This window comes from Scardinius erythrophthalmus (genome assembly GCF_964197995.2).
Source record: "Scardinius erythrophthalmus genome assembly, chromosome: 4".
Taxonomy (NCBI): Eukaryota; Metazoa; Chordata; class Actinopteri; order Cypriniformes; family Leuciscidae; genus Scardinius; species Scardinius erythrophthalmus.
The window spans coordinates 40824391-40842125 of record NC_138224.1 but is presented as its reverse complement, the minus strand read 5'-3'; the positions used below and the strand labels follow the sequence as shown (position 1 = coordinate 40842125).

The 17735-nt window shown below is 38.0% G+C and overlaps 1 protein-coding gene across 2 annotated transcripts; it reads right to left on the bottom strand.

The window, feature by feature from the left end:
• Positions 1-7563: 7563 nt before the first annotated feature.
• LOC308689672 (uncharacterized protein) lies at positions 7564-17137 on the bottom strand. Of its 2 annotated transcripts, none has more exons than XM_081363506.1 (3): positions 17083-17137; positions 16265-16405; positions 7564-9798 (listed from the first exon to the last, which is right to left on the bottom strand). In XM_081363506.1, the coding sequence occupies exons 2-3, from the start codon at positions 16347-16349 to the stop codon at positions 8012-8014; spliced, it is 1872 nt and encodes a 623-aa protein (XP_081219632.1). In that variant the 5' UTR covers positions 16350-16405; positions 17083-17137; the 3' UTR covers positions 7564-8011. The 2 variants fall into 2 exon arrangements, with proteins under 2 accessions (XP_081219632.1, XP_081219633.1); XM_081363507.1 differs by having other exon boundaries at positions 16897-17104.
• Positions 17138-17735: the final 598 nt, after the last annotated feature.

Genomic DNA, 17735 nt, shown 5'->3' with positions numbered 1-17735 from the left:
GATTTGCCAGGCGCACGCGAAGAGCGGTTCACAGCCGAGGAGACCGGCGTTCTCGTCAGGGACGTTGGGGATGGAGAAACACACCCAAATTAACTTCGGTTAAACACAGAGGTGGGTAGTAACGAAGTACATTTACTTTGTTACATTTACTTGAGTAGTTTTTTGGAAAAATTGTACTTTTAAGAGTAGATTTGAATGTGGGTACTTATTACTTTTACTCGAGTACATTTCTAATGAAAAAACGGTACTTTTACTTCGTTACGTTGGGCGACGTTCCTCTCGTTACTTTATTTTAATGCAATATGTGTTGTTAAATGCGTAAGTGCGATGTATCTTTTTTCTGGGCTTGAGCGATGCTCAATTCACAAATGAATCACTCTTTTGAGTCGATTCTGTTCAAAGACTTCATCAAACAAGTTGGCAGATCTGTCTAAATCGGTTCGCGAATCAGTTTGAATGAACTGTTCAGTTCCTGCATGCACTGAATCGTCTGAAGCGATTTTAATTCACACTCGACTCGGAGTCGTAACAGGAAGATTTAAGGACATCAAGAGCGTTGGATGAAGTGGCCGTGGACCAAGGGTGCAGGGATTTGTATTATTTTGAAGTACCCCCGGACGCCGCCATTGGCTAACGGAACCCCACCTGCAGTTAGCATCCCATTGACTCCCATTCATTTTGGCGTCACTTTGACAGCGAATAACTTCACATCTGAGGCGTTTAAAGACTCCATTTGTCCATTATTTAATTCTAAAGAAACACGAAAATGTATAAAAGGCTCCATTACCTTGTATCTTACGTTATGGCCCTGTAGAAGCAGTTTTTGTAAAAGTAAGCTAACGATTGCGTCACAGCCACGCGACTCTCTGTCGCACAGTAGAGAATTACCGTATGGACAGGAGGAGAAGCTCGCGGGCAATCGGGAGGACGTCGAGGCAAAATGACAAAGTAATTAATCAGAACACCTACAAAAAGTTTCTCCTGCTCCAAGATCATGGACAGCTCCTACTCACGCTCTCCGTCTCTGCGAGTTTCGGAAGGTAATGATTCAGATTGATCTTGGCACAGCTACTAGAAGACAGACGGTTTGCTCACGTCACATCTACGTCGTCGAGCTCAGTTTGAGTCTGCGCAGTACGCTGGACCCCCAGGAAGTAAGATTTTCTAATTGGCTTCACTTTGTCTCCGTTGAATCCAATGGGGTCGCTGTGTCCATTTCTTTTACTGTCTATGCCGTGGACCTACAGTACAGTCAAGTGAGAGCAAATCTGCAAATGCATCATATATTTGCCAGCGATGAAGATCTTTATTAGTTGAACATCTTCGTAAGCTGTCTGTGAATGAATTCCACAGCACAGGACGATATATTAGATTTCATTTCACTCAGGTAATACATTTTACAACCAAACAGATTATTACGCCATGATAGCACTTCTAGAAAGTATGACATTACCCGTTTTTTGGACATATACATTAATTTATACATTAAATAATCTACCATTGCCCACAGTTTATGAACACCCGCCATCCCGCGGTAGTTTGTGTGTATTGTTGCGCAGTGGCGTGCGAACTCGACTTGAAAACGAATGCCTTTAATTGCCTGCCGTAGACACAGTTAACCAGTTTAAACATGCTTGCAGAAATATACATTTGATTATATTTTGGAGAACCGACAGAAGAAGATTCGTCGATGTACTTTTTTTTTGTGTGTTCAGATATTCAGTAGCAGTCATGAGCGCGAGCACATGTGAAGAGTTTAACTCTTTCTTCTCTGTTAATTGCATGCCTCTGAATGCAACACTCTGCAGATTCACTTTATTTCGACATTGTCTAATAATCCAAATGTAGTTGTATAAGTTATATTACTATTATACAAACCAAAGGACAGGTAATGATTTTCTTTTTCAGGCTACAGATGGGAGAAAATGTTTTTTGTTGCAAAGAGAGCCAATCTACTTATGAAAATAATAGTCATTTAAATAAAAATAAAAAATCGAAATAATATAATTTTATATATATGACGACTTCAGATGCAAAAGCCTCTAAGTACCATCTGAAATTTTCTTCTAAAAGAGCATTTTTATCAAGCTTGTACGTTTATGTTCAGTTATTTCACTTAAATGGCAATGAAAAGTACCTATTAATTGTCATTAAAGTGAAATTACTGAACTTAAATATACAAGCTTGATAAAAATGCTTGTTTTAGAAGAAAGTTTCAGATGGCACTCAGAGGCTTTTGCATCTATATATAATGTATATGTATATATATATATATATATATATATACACACACACACACACACACACACATATATAATCCGAAGTAAGTTACTCGCTACTTGAGTAGTTTTTTCATTGGATACTTTTTTACTCTTACTCAAGTAACTATTAAGATTATTACTTTTACTTTTACTTTGAGTAAATATTTCTATAAGTACTTGTACTTTTACTTGAGTACAGTTTTTGGGTACTCTACCCACCTCTGGTTAAACATTAAATAGGTGTATGATAATTTGGGTAAATGTGTAAGCTAGATGTATGCTTTTATAATAAACTATCTATCTATCTATCTATCTATCTATCTATCTATCTATCTATCTATCTATCTATCGTAATATCGTATGATTTGCAAAAATGAGAACTGCTGCTTCTGTGTAGATGAGAGAATCAAAGTGTATGTTGTGCACACGCTACATTGATTATGGCCAAGCATGCGCAATTAAAATAGCATATGAATAACATGCGCAACGCGCCACTGACTTTAAACTGTTTTTCTTTTCGGTCAGTGGCGCAATTGTTTTCTAAACCTGTAAAATAGCATGAGGGAACGTTTGCGCCGGAACACGCCTCCTCTTTGCGCTGAACCGCCCCGGGGAGCACAAGTGTATTTCTTAGTTAACCGACGTGCGCCTGTGGAGGGAAAAGTCTGCTTTGCACGGGTGCAAAATAGGAATGATACATGCGTCGGTGTACAAAGTCAATTGCGCTGGGTGCAAGATAGGGCCCTAAGTCTTTTTGTGGTTTACAGACACTATTGCATATCGCAATTAGAACAAAGCACTTAAGAATAAAGAACTTACTATTCACAATCCTCTGGATCCGTTGCTCCTCGAAACGAAACTAAACCAGCACTTCTGAGGTAAATTTCCCAGGATTATTCCTCACAGCCTCGCAAGACGACAAAGTACATTAATCTGATGATTAAACTTGGTGTGTTTTATCGAGTTGATGTGGGCGTTGACACGTTTACATGTATTGCCTCAGATCATTTGCGTTTGAATAGCTTGCGCTCTCCGTGGGCGTGTTCAGATTAGCAGATACTGACATCTCTCTCTTGTCATTCTTTTTTTTTTTTTTTTTTTTTTTTTTTTAAAGGGACAATGCATATTAATGGACATCTTAGCTTTTCAGCAGTGTAAATATGTCAGAATTAGCCCGTAGGGCTATTTTACATCTGCAGTCCCCCGTCAGGTCATCACAATATCAAATAACAAAACTAAACATTGAAATTAAATATGATACAACATAATTACAAGACGCCACAATATTCAACAACATATTATACGAGATACCACAGTTTTCAGACAGGGCATCTAATACAGGATACACATATATATTTACATAACAATAAAGTGCTATTCTATGTACTTTTAGTAATTTATGATAAAATACTAATAAATATAATAAAGTGCTGGGTTTGGTTTGATAAACATACATATACTTAAACGGTACCACAGTGAACATATCCAAATACCTACATTACAATAATTACCGTTAGTGGGCACAATTTTGATGTGTCTTGAGCCATTGTTTGAGTTGGTTCTTAAAACTGGGGTATGTCGGACATTCTCTAACAACAACCGGTTATTTGTTCCATATCTCTGACCCCTTAATTGACAATACATTTTGTCCAAATGTTGTATGTCGGTAAGGCACCATTCAGTCACCTCTGGTGGAAGCCCTGGTAACAGTTCTTCCCTCTCCCATTATTTTCAATTTAACATATTCACTTAGTGGGGGTGGGGCAAGTCCATGTATGATCTTATATATCGCACAAGCATATTTAAACTTTAAAAAAAATTCAAAACTCAGTAGATTATATTTCTGTAATATTAAGCAATGATGATATGAAAGCGTTTTTTTATCAAATATTTTTAAAGCTCGTTTGAAAAGTGACACCATTGGTTTGAGCGTTGTAACATTTGTGAGTGACCAGTTTGTAAAACAATATTCAATATGGGAAAGGATCATAGAATGAAGAAACATTCTGGCTGCTTTACATGAGAGTGATGGTCTGATATATCTGAAGTCCGCAAGATTAAATTTAACAGTTTTTGAAAGGCTTTTGATATGATTTTTAAAAGACAGTGTGGGATCTAATACAACACCAAGGTATTTGAATTCGTTTACAATCTGTAGTTCTTCTTGTTTTAAAAATATATTTGAACGTGTCAATTCAATCTGCCGTTTAGAAAACATTATACAAACAGTTTTTTTAGGATTCAAAAGTAGACATGATTTTGTGAGCCACTCCTGTACACGATTCAGTGCAGATGTAAGCGACTGAGAGGCGTCTTTAACAGTTTTTGCATGAGTAAAAATTACTCCATCGTCTGCATACATTAGAATATTGATGTTTTGGCATACTGTAGGCAAGTCGTTTATGTATAAGGAAAATAGAATTGGTGCAAGTACGGAGCCTTGGGGGACTCCTACTGGACATTCGAGATAAGGAGATTTAATATTGTCGACAGAGACACAGTGCATTCTGTTTGTTAAGTACGAGTTCATCCAGCTGATGGCCTGTTCGGAAAAATTTTAATTTGTCAATCTAGACAAGAGCATTTGATGATTGACAGTATCAAATGCCCTTTTCAGATCCAGGAAAACAGCACCAACAACAGAATGAGTGTTTAACGAATGTTTGACCTTTTCAATAAAGACATTTACAGCTGTTTCAGTAGAATTATGGGCACGAAAGCCAAATTGCATGGGATGCAGAGGAGAGCTACATATATTTAAATGCTTTATTAATTGTTTTGCTATCCATTTTTCAATAATTTTAGATATAACAGGCAAAATACTGATTGGTCTATAATTATTAATGTCTAATCTACTCCCTGATTTAAAAATTGGTGTAATTTTGGCCATCTTCCAGTCTGGGGGAACAACAGACTGTTTAATTGATAGATTAATCATATGTGTAATAGGGCATACTAAAGACTCTTTGTGCAACTTAATGAAATTTGTGTCCAATCCAAATTCATCTTTAGCTTTGGAATTATTTAATTCATCAATGATGGTGGCCACATCTGGTTCCGTAATTTCTTCTATCATAAATATAGGCTGTGTATAATTAACAGGAGAGGAAACATTTTCAGATGGGATAAATAATTGAGATATTTCTTGAACAGAATTTTAAAAAAACGAGTTTAACTCAGATGCTAGGATGAGTGGATCTTTCACCAGTACATTATTAATTTTAAGTTCAGTTAAATTATCTTGTTTATTCTTTTTACCAGTTAGTTTGTTAATGCTTCGCCACATTTTTTTCCCATTCCCTTTTGCACTATCAATAATAGTCACAAAAAAATGTGCTTTGGCCTTCCTCATTATTTGTATAACTTTATTTCTAGCTGATGTAAATAGTTGTCTATCTGAGTTAAGGCCAGTTTTAATCGCCCTTTTAAGTAGTTGATCTCTTATCTTCATTTACAACCTGCAATCATTATGAAGCCATGGTATGTCATTGTCATTTGATCTTCTATGCCTCACCTTTTTAACAAATGATGCTATAACCATTTTAACCTTACTGTGGAAAGTGACACTATTGTCTATAACATCTTCACATGAGACAAAAGCAGCCCAATCCTGCTCATTTAGGACTATTTCCAGATTTGAATGTTGACTTTTGGGGATTATATCATGATACATAGAATTATTTGAAAATTTGAGGTTACTAGATCGTGTTTTAATAAATTTTCGTGAAAAAAAGATTCCATTATGATCAGACAGACCAGTTAAAAGATTGTAGGTTTTACTAATTCTTTCAGGTTTGTTTGTAAAAATTAGGTCTATTCTTGTTTTGGAACGATTAGTTACTCGAGTTGGCGTTTTAATTAATTGTTACAAATTAAAATAATCAGTTATCTGTTTAAGGTTTTTTCTTTCTTTCTTATTGTCCCAGTTAATATTAAAATCACCTATTAGAATTAACTCTTTTTTCACATTCGTAAGATTAATAAGGGTTTTAAGATTGCAATAAAAATCTATTTTAGCTGATGGTTTACGATACATGCATATGACTGTGAATGTCATTTCTGTAGAAAGTATAATGTCAACTCCCACACACTCAAGGTTAGTATCATCAGACCATTCAATCTTATTGCATTTAAGGGTATCTTTAACATATAATATACCCCCCCCCCTTCCCCTGACCCCTATCCCTTCTAAAAACATTGTAACCAGGTATTGTTATTGCTGCCTCGGATGATGAGGAAGTTAACCACGTTTCTGTTCAACCTAGAAATGAAATATTTGATTGAATTAATAGATGCTCTAACTGTTCACGTTTAGGGATCATATGCTTCTAATATTTAGGTGTCCACCAAGTAGCCCTTTAGGTTTACAGCATGGGTCCCAAATCATCTTAGCCTGATTTATAGTCTGAAAATTTTTTGTCATCCTGTTTCTTAAAAACTTGTTTTTTGGGTTTGGCTGTGGTTATAATTTGTTGATTGAGTTCAGTGTTACAGTTTATCCCTAATGAAGTCGATATCATTTGGCACTCACCACCTAAAGTCTGTGCAGTTTTGCTGGTACCTTGAGCTGGTATTACCATTTCTACATTGGTGTCCGGATGTTTCAAATCGGTGTGTATGGCCAGTTGTTGGGCATCATACTGCAGACTCGCAGGTGGATCCGCTGCCGCGCATCTACCCGGCGCCCCCGGTCCACGCGAGCCAGACCCAGGCCCGCCCACGGAGCCGACTGCTCAAGCAGTGCGCCGCCACTCCTGCGCCTCCGATCAACATGAGCAGGTCTCGCAGACCAAGCGAACTGCGGCAACGACCAAGCACGCCGCGGCGGCAACCAGGTAAACTGTGCCGATGGTAGCCATGTTAGCTGCAGTGGGGGGCAGATTAGCTGCGGTGGTAGCCCGGTGAGCTGCGGTGGTAGCCAGGTAAACTGCGGTGGTATCCTGGAGAGCTGCAACAGTGATATCCAGGTCAGCTGCAGTGGTAGCCAGGAGAGCTGCACCGGTAGTATCCAGGTTAGCTGCTGTGGTAGCCTGGAGAATTGCGATGGTAGCCCGGAGAGCTGCGGTGGTATCCCGGAGTGCTGCAACGGTGATATCCAGGCCAACTGCGGTGGTAGCTCAGATTACATACATATATGTAATTCAGATTACATAAACTGAGAATATTTGTTTTATATATAAATTACTTCTTTTAATAGAAGAGAACTCAAGCTTTATGCCTGTGTGATTTGCTGAGTTACAGTTCATTTCTGGACGCATTTCACAAATATGTCTTCACTGACAGAGAGAAGGCAGAACTCGCATCATGTTTATTTTTCTTTATTTGGCAAAAAGCACAACACTGTTTTTATTGTGAGTATACACAAAAATAGACACTTAACAGCATTGAATGATGTATAACACTTATGTAAGATCAAAATCAACAGAGCATTTTGAGTTTCTTTTGCACTGATAGGAAAAAAAAAAGCGAGCTGATCACGCCGGCGTCATCACCGACGCCAACCCCAGGGGGTTAAGCAAAGAACACAAAATAACTCTGCCTGAGTATATTGGAAACACTTATGAGAACCTCACGTTTGCTTTGTTTCCGCAAGTCTTTCAACAGTGATGGAACATGAAAGTCTTTTTACATTATTTCTTGATTTAGATGAGTTATTACATGAATCCTAAAATGATTCATGTCTGTAAAACTCATTCCACACTGAAGACATTTAAAACCGTTCTCTCATACATGAATACTCCTGTGGTACCCTAGGGTTTCTTTATATCTGAAACTATTTCCACACTGACCACATTATACAGCTTCTCTCCAGTGTGAATGTTCATGTGCCTGTTGAGGCTTCCTTTTTGGTTGAAACTTTTTCCACATTGTTTGCAGGTGAAAGGCTTCTCTCCAGTGTGAATTCTAATGTGGTCTTTAAAGTGTCCTATTTGATTGAAACCCCTTCCACACTGAGGACAAGTGTAGGGTTTCTCTCCAGAGTGACTTCTCAAGTGATATTTAAAGTGTCCTTTCTGATTGAAACTCTTACCACACTGAGAACAAGTGTATGGTTTCTCTTCGGAGTGAATTCGCAAGTGGTTTTTAAATGGTCCTTTCTGAATGAAACTCTTTCCACACTGTTGGCAGGTGTAAGGTTTCACTCCAGTGTGAATTTTCATGTGCCTGTTAAGGCTTCCTTTTAGAGTGAAACTTGTTCCACACTGTTGGCAGATGAAAAGGTTCGGTCCAGTGTGAGTTCTCATGTGGGCATTAAGGTTTCCTTTTCGGTTGAAACCTTTTCCACACTGTTGGCAGGTATAAGGTTGCTCTTCAGTGTGAATTATCATGTGGACTTCAAGGTTTCTGTGTTCAGTGAAACTCTTTCCACACTGAGTACATGTGTAAAGCTTCTCTCTATTGTGAATTCTTATATGCCTGTTAAGGATACCTTTTTGGTTGAAACTTTTTCCACATTGTTTGCAGGTGAAAGGCTTCTCTCCAGTGTGAATTCTTATGTGGTCCTCAAAGTGTCCTATTTGATTGAAACTCCTTCCACACTGAGGACAAGTGTAGGGTTTCTCTCCAGAGTGGATTCTCAAGTGATCTTTAAAGTGTCCTTTCTGATTGAAACTCTTTCCACACTGAGGGCAAGTGTAGGGCTTCTCTCCGGAGTGAATTCTCAAGTGATCTTTAAATTGTCCTTTCTGAATGAAACTCTTTCCACACTCTTGGCAGGTGTAAGGTTTCTCCCCAGTGTGAATTTTCATGTGCCTGTTAAGGCTTCCTTTAAGAGTGAAACTTATTCCACACTGTTGGCAGGTGAAAGGCTTCTCTCCACTGTGAATTCTCATGTGGACTTCAAGATTTCCGTTTTCAGTGAAACTCTTTCCACACTGAGGACATGTGTAAGGCTTCTCTCTGTTGTGAATTCTCATATGCCTGTTAAGGATTCCTTTTTGGTTGAAACTTTTTTCACATTGCTGGCAGGTGAAAGGCTTCTCTCCGGTGTGAATTCTTATGTGGTCTTCAAAGTGTCCTTTCTGTTTGAAACTCTTTCCACACTGAAGACAAATGTATGGCTTCTCAGTGTGAATGTGCCTGTAAAAGCTTTTTTTTTCAGTGAAACTTATTCCACACTGTTGGCAGGTGAAAAGGCTCAGTCCAGTGTGACTTCTCATGTGGACTTTAAGGTCTTCTTTTCGGGTGAAACTTTTGCCACACTGAGGGCATCTGTAAGGCTTCTCTCCATTGTGAACACTCATGTGCCTGTTAAGGATTCCTTTTTGATTGAATCGGTTTCCAAACTGTTTGCAGGTTAAAGGTTTCTCTCCAGTGTGAATTCTCATATGGGCTTTAAGGTTTCCTTTTCTATTGAAACTCTTTCCACACTGTTGGCAGATGAAATTAATTCTAGTCCCGGGTTTTTGAGCCATTTTTTCAGTCTGTGAGCACCTAAAAGTTTTTTCTCCAGTAATGAAATTATGATGATTGTTATATTGATCTTTCCCTTCCATTTCATTCAGTACTTCAGTCTCCTCTTTTATTGCCATCAGGTCTAAGGCAAAAAAAAAAAAAAAAAGTTAACTCCAGTTTAATAGCACAAATCGACAAACATCCAAACATTTATACATGTAAAGTATCAAAACCAACTGCAATAGAGAGAGCACAGCAGAACAAAACAAGAGAAAACAAAATAATGATATAAAAATAACCAACACGTTATAATTCAATGTTGAAATATCAGAAATAAATATTTAATATTTAATTCTAAATTTTTAATGTTTAATAATGTTTATTTTTCAGAGAAACAAAGAATTTCAGTCAGGATATAAGCCCCATCATCGCTGGCTAAGAGGAGGCTCGTCAAAGCTGACTAAAAGTGATCGAGGACGGATAATTTAAATTAACTTGATGAACCCGTGATATCTTCTTCGGGGCATAAAAGGAAAATAAAAGCTGAAACACTTTTTCATGGAACCTTCACGGGTTCGTCTATGTCAGCTGAGATTAACGTTACAAAGATTAACCGAGTGTTGTATTATTTATCATAGCAATTACTTGGTTTGGTTTGACAGAAGATGAAATGTAAAAAAAAAAAAAAAAAAAAAAACATATTAAAGCATACTTTCAATTAACTTTAATTTTGTAATTTACCTGTATTTTTTAAGTTATTATTATTATTATTATTAATCAAAACAACCCAGCTGCAGTTTGATTGGTATTAATCGAATCAAATCGTAATCGTATCGCAGAATTTTTTTAGGTATCGTCAAATATCGTATCGCTGGCTGAGAGAATTCGTCTAGTATCGTGATGAACTGTCCGATTTACACCCCTAATGAATCCATGGACAAAATAATGTTAACCACCTGAAGAAGAGCAGTTTCAGTGCTATGAGATGGGTGAAATCCTGACTGAAAAGGTTCAAAAAGATGATTCATATCTAAATATGATGGCAATTGCAAAACCACAACCTTTTTAAGGATTTTGCTTAAGAATGTTAAATTATATATTGGCCTGTAATTGTCCATGTTTAGATGGTTTAGGCCTATTTTTTAAGAATGGGGTCACCGCAGCCATTTTTAATTCTGCTGGGACAATGGCGGAAGCCAAACAACAGTTTATCATATGTGTTATGAAGGGTGCAGCCTTGAGGACACACATCTTAAGCAAAACAGTAGGTGTAGGATCAAGCAGGCAGGATGTGGAATTAGACTTCACAATTAGATCACTTATGGCAGCAGGAGTAGTCAGAGTAAAAGCAGAGAGTTTGTTGAGTGAGCTGAATCAGATAACATCAAATGAACAATTGAGTCACTTGTATGAGTAGTGTCTTTGGTGATGGATTCATTGATTGATTTCAACTTGTCTGAAAAGAATTGTGAAAAGCTATTCACAAGCACCACAGAGCCCAAAATAACATGTTGTGGTGGATTAGTGAGTTTGTTAAAGGGTTACTTCAGGATTTAGCATTAAGCTTTGTATTAGTAGAAAACCTGTAGTATTTTCGAATTACCATGCTTTCCACCGTCATATCCCCCTGAGACAAGAGATTTATGTATTTTTTGTCTGGAAAAAATCCTCCGATGACGCAAAAATCATCATTTTGCGTCATCGGAGGATTTTCTGGCCAGAGGCTAAAGACTACAGCCAGTAGATGGCGTTGTTCCGCATGTTTTCAGCCAGCCCATAGAGGGTGGGATCTCACTCAGAATGTACACAGTGTCAGCCGTCTTTCTTTGGAAGCTAAGCTAGCAGGCTCTTGTTCTGTGGAGAAAGCTGAATTGTAGGAGAAAGCTGAGTAAGTAACCATCCTCCTTTCCCCGGACTTGTCCGGCGGGCGAGATCGTTCAAAATGTCCGGGATTCAGCTTTTGCTTTCTGCGGTCGCCATTCATTGTTTACATGCACACATTTCAATCTAACTGAATTCATTCCGATCGGTGAATTTGAATGTAGTGTTTACATGAACGCTAAACAAGTGATCGGTTGATGCGCGTTTTACCATTGCTAAGAAAAATTCCCGCTCCTCCGTGAGAGATGCGAGACCCGGCGCGTCTCAGTAATGACGCCACCGGCCTCGCGCTGTTCTCCCGCGGCCGTCAGCCTCGTCCTGCTCGCCACAGTAAACATGATGAACGGCAACTGTAGAACGCAAAAGCCGAATCCCGGACATTTTGGACGATCTCTAAATCCCTCGCAAACTCATCACGTAGGCTAGCTTTGTTGTTTACAACTGCGCACTCTTACCGGTAGGCGTGGCCTCCTAAGGCAGCGAAGCAAGTGCATTCTGGGAGTTGTTGTCTTTCATCCACATAAGCCAAAAATACATTTTCTGGCTTTTCTCAGTCTAGAAAGCTACAAATTAAAAAAATTCTTCACATTTCTTCTACTTAAATGACCTATTTTAAATACACATTCATCTTCCCAGAGGTGAAGTATCCCTTTAACCATAGCAAAGAGTGATTTGGGCCTGCACGTGGAATTCCTAATGGTAGAGGATAGAGGTAAGAGGATCTTGCATAGTTGAGGGCTGTATGGTAGTTGAGCAAATGTTCTTTAAAGGCCAGAGAGTGCACAATGAGTCCAGTTTTCCTGTGTAGTCTAAGTGGCGACCCTCAGTTTTCATTGTTCGTATTTCAGGAGTGAACCAGGGTGACGCACAAGTAGATGGAACCAGTCTAGTTTTAACAGGAGAATGCCTCTCAAGCATTAGAGAAAAATCATTATTGTAAATACAGATTTCTGACAGACAGTTAGATAGTAAACATTCTGACAAGGTAGAAGCCCTTATTGAAACAGAGAAAGAAGACGGATTCACAGAATTTATTTTACGATAGGTGAGCATTTTGTTCAGTGGTGATATAGATATTGGAAAACTAAAACTGAAGTTTATTCAATAAAAGTACAGTCAAGTCAAATAAAACACGTTTTATCTCCTGTATAGTTTGGTAACACTACAATAAGATACCATTCATTAACATTACCTAATGCGTTATCTAACATCAACACATTGGGTGAACAATATATTTTTGTAACATTAATGTTTGTGAATGTTATTTAATACAAACACTTGATTGGTCATGTTTGTTCACTTCATTCATTGTGCATTAAATAATGTTAACAGAAATAATGTTAACTTTTGATTTTAAAAATGTATTTTTAACCCCAAGGAGAATAATTGCGACAGTATATAACTATTGTTTATTGTTAGGCCATTTTATCTAATGTTATCTAACAAATGGAGTCTTATTGTAAAGTGTTTTTTTAATACTACAGTTTCCATCTTTGTAACCATGATATACACTATAATATATGTAAATTTAATCTAAATTAAGCTTTGGTACCGAAATTGGTACAGAGAACCGTGGATTTTCACTGGTATTGGTACCGAAAACTGAAATTTTGGTACTGTGACAACACTAGTGTTAGTTGTTGTCCAGCCTGCAGCTCTGCAGATGTCTGTTAGCGAGGCGCCATGGCGTCCACTATCCAGTGCGACAACCTTTGCTTGGAGAGAGCCTTACCCTTCAGCTTCCCACCATAACAGACAAAGAGCTGGTCTGAGGTCCTGAAACACTGCGTTCTGTCTAAGTAAGCACGGAGTGCTCGTACTTAACAGAGCAGTGCAAAGGCTGGCTCTGCCTCCTCCAAAGGCAGCGCTTGCAGGTTCACCACCTGATCTCAAAAGGGAGTGGTGGGAACTTTGGGCACGTATCCAGGCCGGGGTCTCAGGATCACGTAAGAATTAGCTGGCCTGAATTCTAGGCACGCTTCGTCAATAGAAAATGCCTGCAGGTACCCTACCCTCTTGATAGAGGCCAATGCAATCAGGAACACTGTCTTCATAGACAGGAACTTAAGCTCAACTGATTGCAAAGGCTCAAAGGGAGAACCTCTGCAGGGCAGATAAGACCACTGCAAGGTCCAAAGATGGTACAAGAGGAGAACAAGGAAGATTTAGTCTTCTCGCTCCTCTAAGGAACCTGATGACCAGGTCGTGCTTCCCCAAAGACTAACCTTCAACTGCATCTTGATGTGCGGCGATAGCAGCAACATACACTTTGAGGGTGGAGGGAGACAGCCTTCGCTCTAACCCATCTTGCAGGAAGGAAAGCATGACACTGATCAGGCATTTTCTGGGGTCTTCTCAGCAAGAAGAGCACCAAGTGATGAAGAGGTTTCACTTCAACGCATAGGCTTGTCGAGTTGACACGGCCCTAGTCAAAGTGATGGTTGCCACCACCTGAGGTAGCAGGTTATTCAAACCTGCCTCGTACCGTCCAGAAGCCACACATGAAGGTTCCATAGATTGGGACGATGGTCCCAGAGCGCCTCAGTCTGCTTCTGGGCAGCCAAGAACTGTTGGGCAGAGTCCTCGACCGCACCTCCGGAGAGGCCAGCCTGGGATATGATGGAGGAAGCGGATTCGCTCAGCCTTGTGCATATCAACCAGGTTAAGCCAGAGGTGTCTTTCCTGGACCACGCATGTGGACATCACCTGATCCATGGAGCGTGCGGTCACCTTCGTCGCCCATAGAGCGAGGTCGGTGGCGCCACGCAGCTCTTCCATGAGCCCTGGAACAGCCTTACCCTCGTGTGTGAGTGTGTCTGCGTGAGGTAATCGGAGCTGCTAACACACACGAGCTATTGAAACTTGTGACGTCAGAAGTAGCGTAGTGCGTCATGAATAGCGTAAATATCAGCAGTACGTCACATTACTCACATAAGTTGAGCTATAGACTTAAGTAGAATCCGTATGTTTGTTTGGCCGGAAGCTAGTTATTTTACTTTATACATTTTTAAATATTAATATTTTTCTTACACAAACTCATAATTTTGCTTCAGAAGGCCTTTATTATAGTTATAGTTTGTTTATGATGGATAGATGCACTTTTTTTAGCTTCAATCTGTTGGTTGCAATCCACTGCCATTATAAGGCTTGGAAGAGCCAGCACATTTTTTAATATAACTACGATTGTATTCGTCTGAAAGAAGAAAGTCAAATACACCTAGGGTGGCTTGAGGGTGAGTAAATCATGGACTAATTTTCAATGTTAATTTTAAACTTTAATAAGGAGCTCATTAGTGACTGTCAGTGAACACTATCAGTATGCCTTGTACCTGCTGTACCATTTTAATGTCTCTTGTTAAAGATGTCTTTTATCCGTTCGCTTCTGTTCCTGTTACGTTTTCCGCAATAAATCCAAAACAAGCCAAACTGTTTCAAATTGTAAATCATGCCAAAGTACTCTGGGACATGAAAGTACAACCTAAAGGGATCCTTGGAGGACTTTTAAACATTCAGAAGGTTTGTGTTTCTACGTCTGAGCAAATCGATCAAGTGTTAATGAATTCAAAATGTTGATTATTTGTGTCTCTCTGAAACAAGTTTATCTCCAACAACTCAAGTCAAGAGTCATTACTGCACAAAGCTACAGCACTTATAGATGTGATGAGATTATGGTAACGGAGATGGTGTTATGATCTATGTTAATGAGGGGATACTTGTGTACTAGTGTGTTGGAATAACTATTGCCCTATCTCCTGAAATGTCGTTTTCTGTGATTGCACTGTGAAAACCACCATCTGCTAAAGAGGAGCTTTTATGATCATCTTACTAATGCTCTTAAAAATTGTGAAACAAAAGTAATGCTTTTAATCTGAAATTTTAATGTTAATTTGTTTGAAAAAAGTTTTTAAAAAAATCCAACTTACTGTTAAGCTTCAGTTGAGCTTCAGTCATGTAAGTGATAAAACAAAACACATTATTGACTGTGATTGGATTATTTTATACAATCATATTCCCTTTAACTCTTTAACCCTCCAGTTATCGGTCAGCGCCAGCATTTTTGATAATTTTCACAAAAATGTACTGGCCCCCAGAATATTTAGTTAAATAAAAATATAAGCGCTTTATGTCAAATAAAAGCACTTTAATCACGATACTCCTTTTACATTCTTCAAAATTATTAGGGCTGCTCGATATTGAAGAAAAATAATGCGATATTCGATATGATACGATAATGCTTGAAGTGTGTAAAATAAACAAATTATCTTTAAAATATATTTAAAATGACATAACCTACATGCGTGTTTCATATTCTTTTTGTGACAAGAAAACATCCCTACAACTTCTGAAAGTGAACATCAGTGTTTCACTGTAGCATAAGAAGTGTTATTTTAACATCAGTGTAAACCACGGGGTTTAGCTACATTAGGTTTAACAGCAGAAACTGAATAATCAAATGCAAAAATAAAACACTGCTTAGTTTTCACTGTATGAATTAAATGATTCTTATTAAAGCTACAAAAGTTATTCAGCCAAGAGCAGTGAGTGATTTTCTCTTTGTCTTTAGTTTTTGACCCCAGTTATTGCAAGCTGTTGTGATATGCATACCGCAATACATTTGCGATATTTCTATATATTGTGCAGCCCTAAAAAACATCATTCAGATCTGTAGAGCTGGACATTTTAATATGGATCAAATAACTGAGTTCAGCTTTGAGAATGAAACCAACCTATTTGATCCTCAGTTTCTTCTTGTTTCACACTGAATGTTTCTTCAATCTTCACATCTTCACTCTCCTCTTTAATAAATGGCATCTTTATAATAGTGTCACGTGGATCTCAGTCGCTTCACCAGTTGTTCTGTGGTTGTCCTGTTTAAGATGAGAATTAACAGAAAGAAAAATAAATCCAAACTAAATGTCTGAGTGCGTCTCAATCAGATCTAGTTCAGTAGTTCAGTTCACTGGTAAGAGAGTCAGTCAGAGAGAGTTAATGAACTTATTTCACCTGATTAAATAATAATAATAATACATAAAGTTCACAATTATGATTTTTTTTTATATCGTATTCAATTATTTGTACATCACATTTAATAGATTACACTTTCATGAAAACATTTGCAGTTGGTTTGTAAAAGTTGTCATTACACATTAATACTGTTTGTTCTCGTTTATTTACACTGTTTGAGCAGCTGGTGACGTCAGCGTGCGGTGATTCGAATCACTGAATTATTTTACGAATCAATTGATTCAACTGACTCGAGGTTAAAAAAACTCAGTTTTATCTCATCACTTCTTTCCAGTACATTAATTCGTGTTTATCAAAAACTGATTCACGTTATAGAGAGCGAAATGAGACGCACCTTTTCTGTTACTCGTGAGGGAATGTGATTTACTCCCAAAAATAGCGCTCATTGTTGTTAAATAAAGCATTGCAATGTTTCTTTCAAGAATGGTTAATTTGTTGTTCACAACTTGTAAAAACGATTGGATTGACTGAACGGTTTGCATTGCTAAACACTTTAAATGCGTAAAAAAAACCCACAAACCTTTCGGCAGTCGAATCACAACAGAAGCAGGAGCGCGGCGCAGCCTGATGACGTCACACCACCAGACCAAAATAAAAGTCCTGTTTACACGCTGCTGCTGTTTTTCTTTTGCAACCAAGAAAATATTAAGAACTGGCAATGAAAAAGTATGAGATTCTGTCTAATAGGCAAAACTGTAATGATAATGTTTGGGTGCAGAAACCATTTATGCCAGATACTACAGTATTAATATGCAAATAGCTTCAAATATTGTTAACAATAAAACATTTTTTTAAACAGTGTATTAATTAATAAAGAAAAGTTCACATTATGTGGGATTGGCAATATGACCAAAATCATACTTCAAGATCAGACATTTTAACAATAACACCAGGTCTGTAAATTCAGTTCTGTTCAGGAGGAGGTTTATTTAAAATAAACTGGATTATATTAGAATAGTTGATCACGTACAGTGCTATGCATAAGCTTAGACACCCATACTAAAGTTGACTAAAAAGAGGAATAAAAAATCATCTTTTGGAAATTGAACTTAATGCCTTAATTTAAAAAATTAGGAAAAATCCAACCTTTAAGGACACCAATTTTCTTTGTGAATGAATAATGTATCGTAAATAAATAAATGTTCTTCCTTAAAATACAGGGTGCATAAGTTT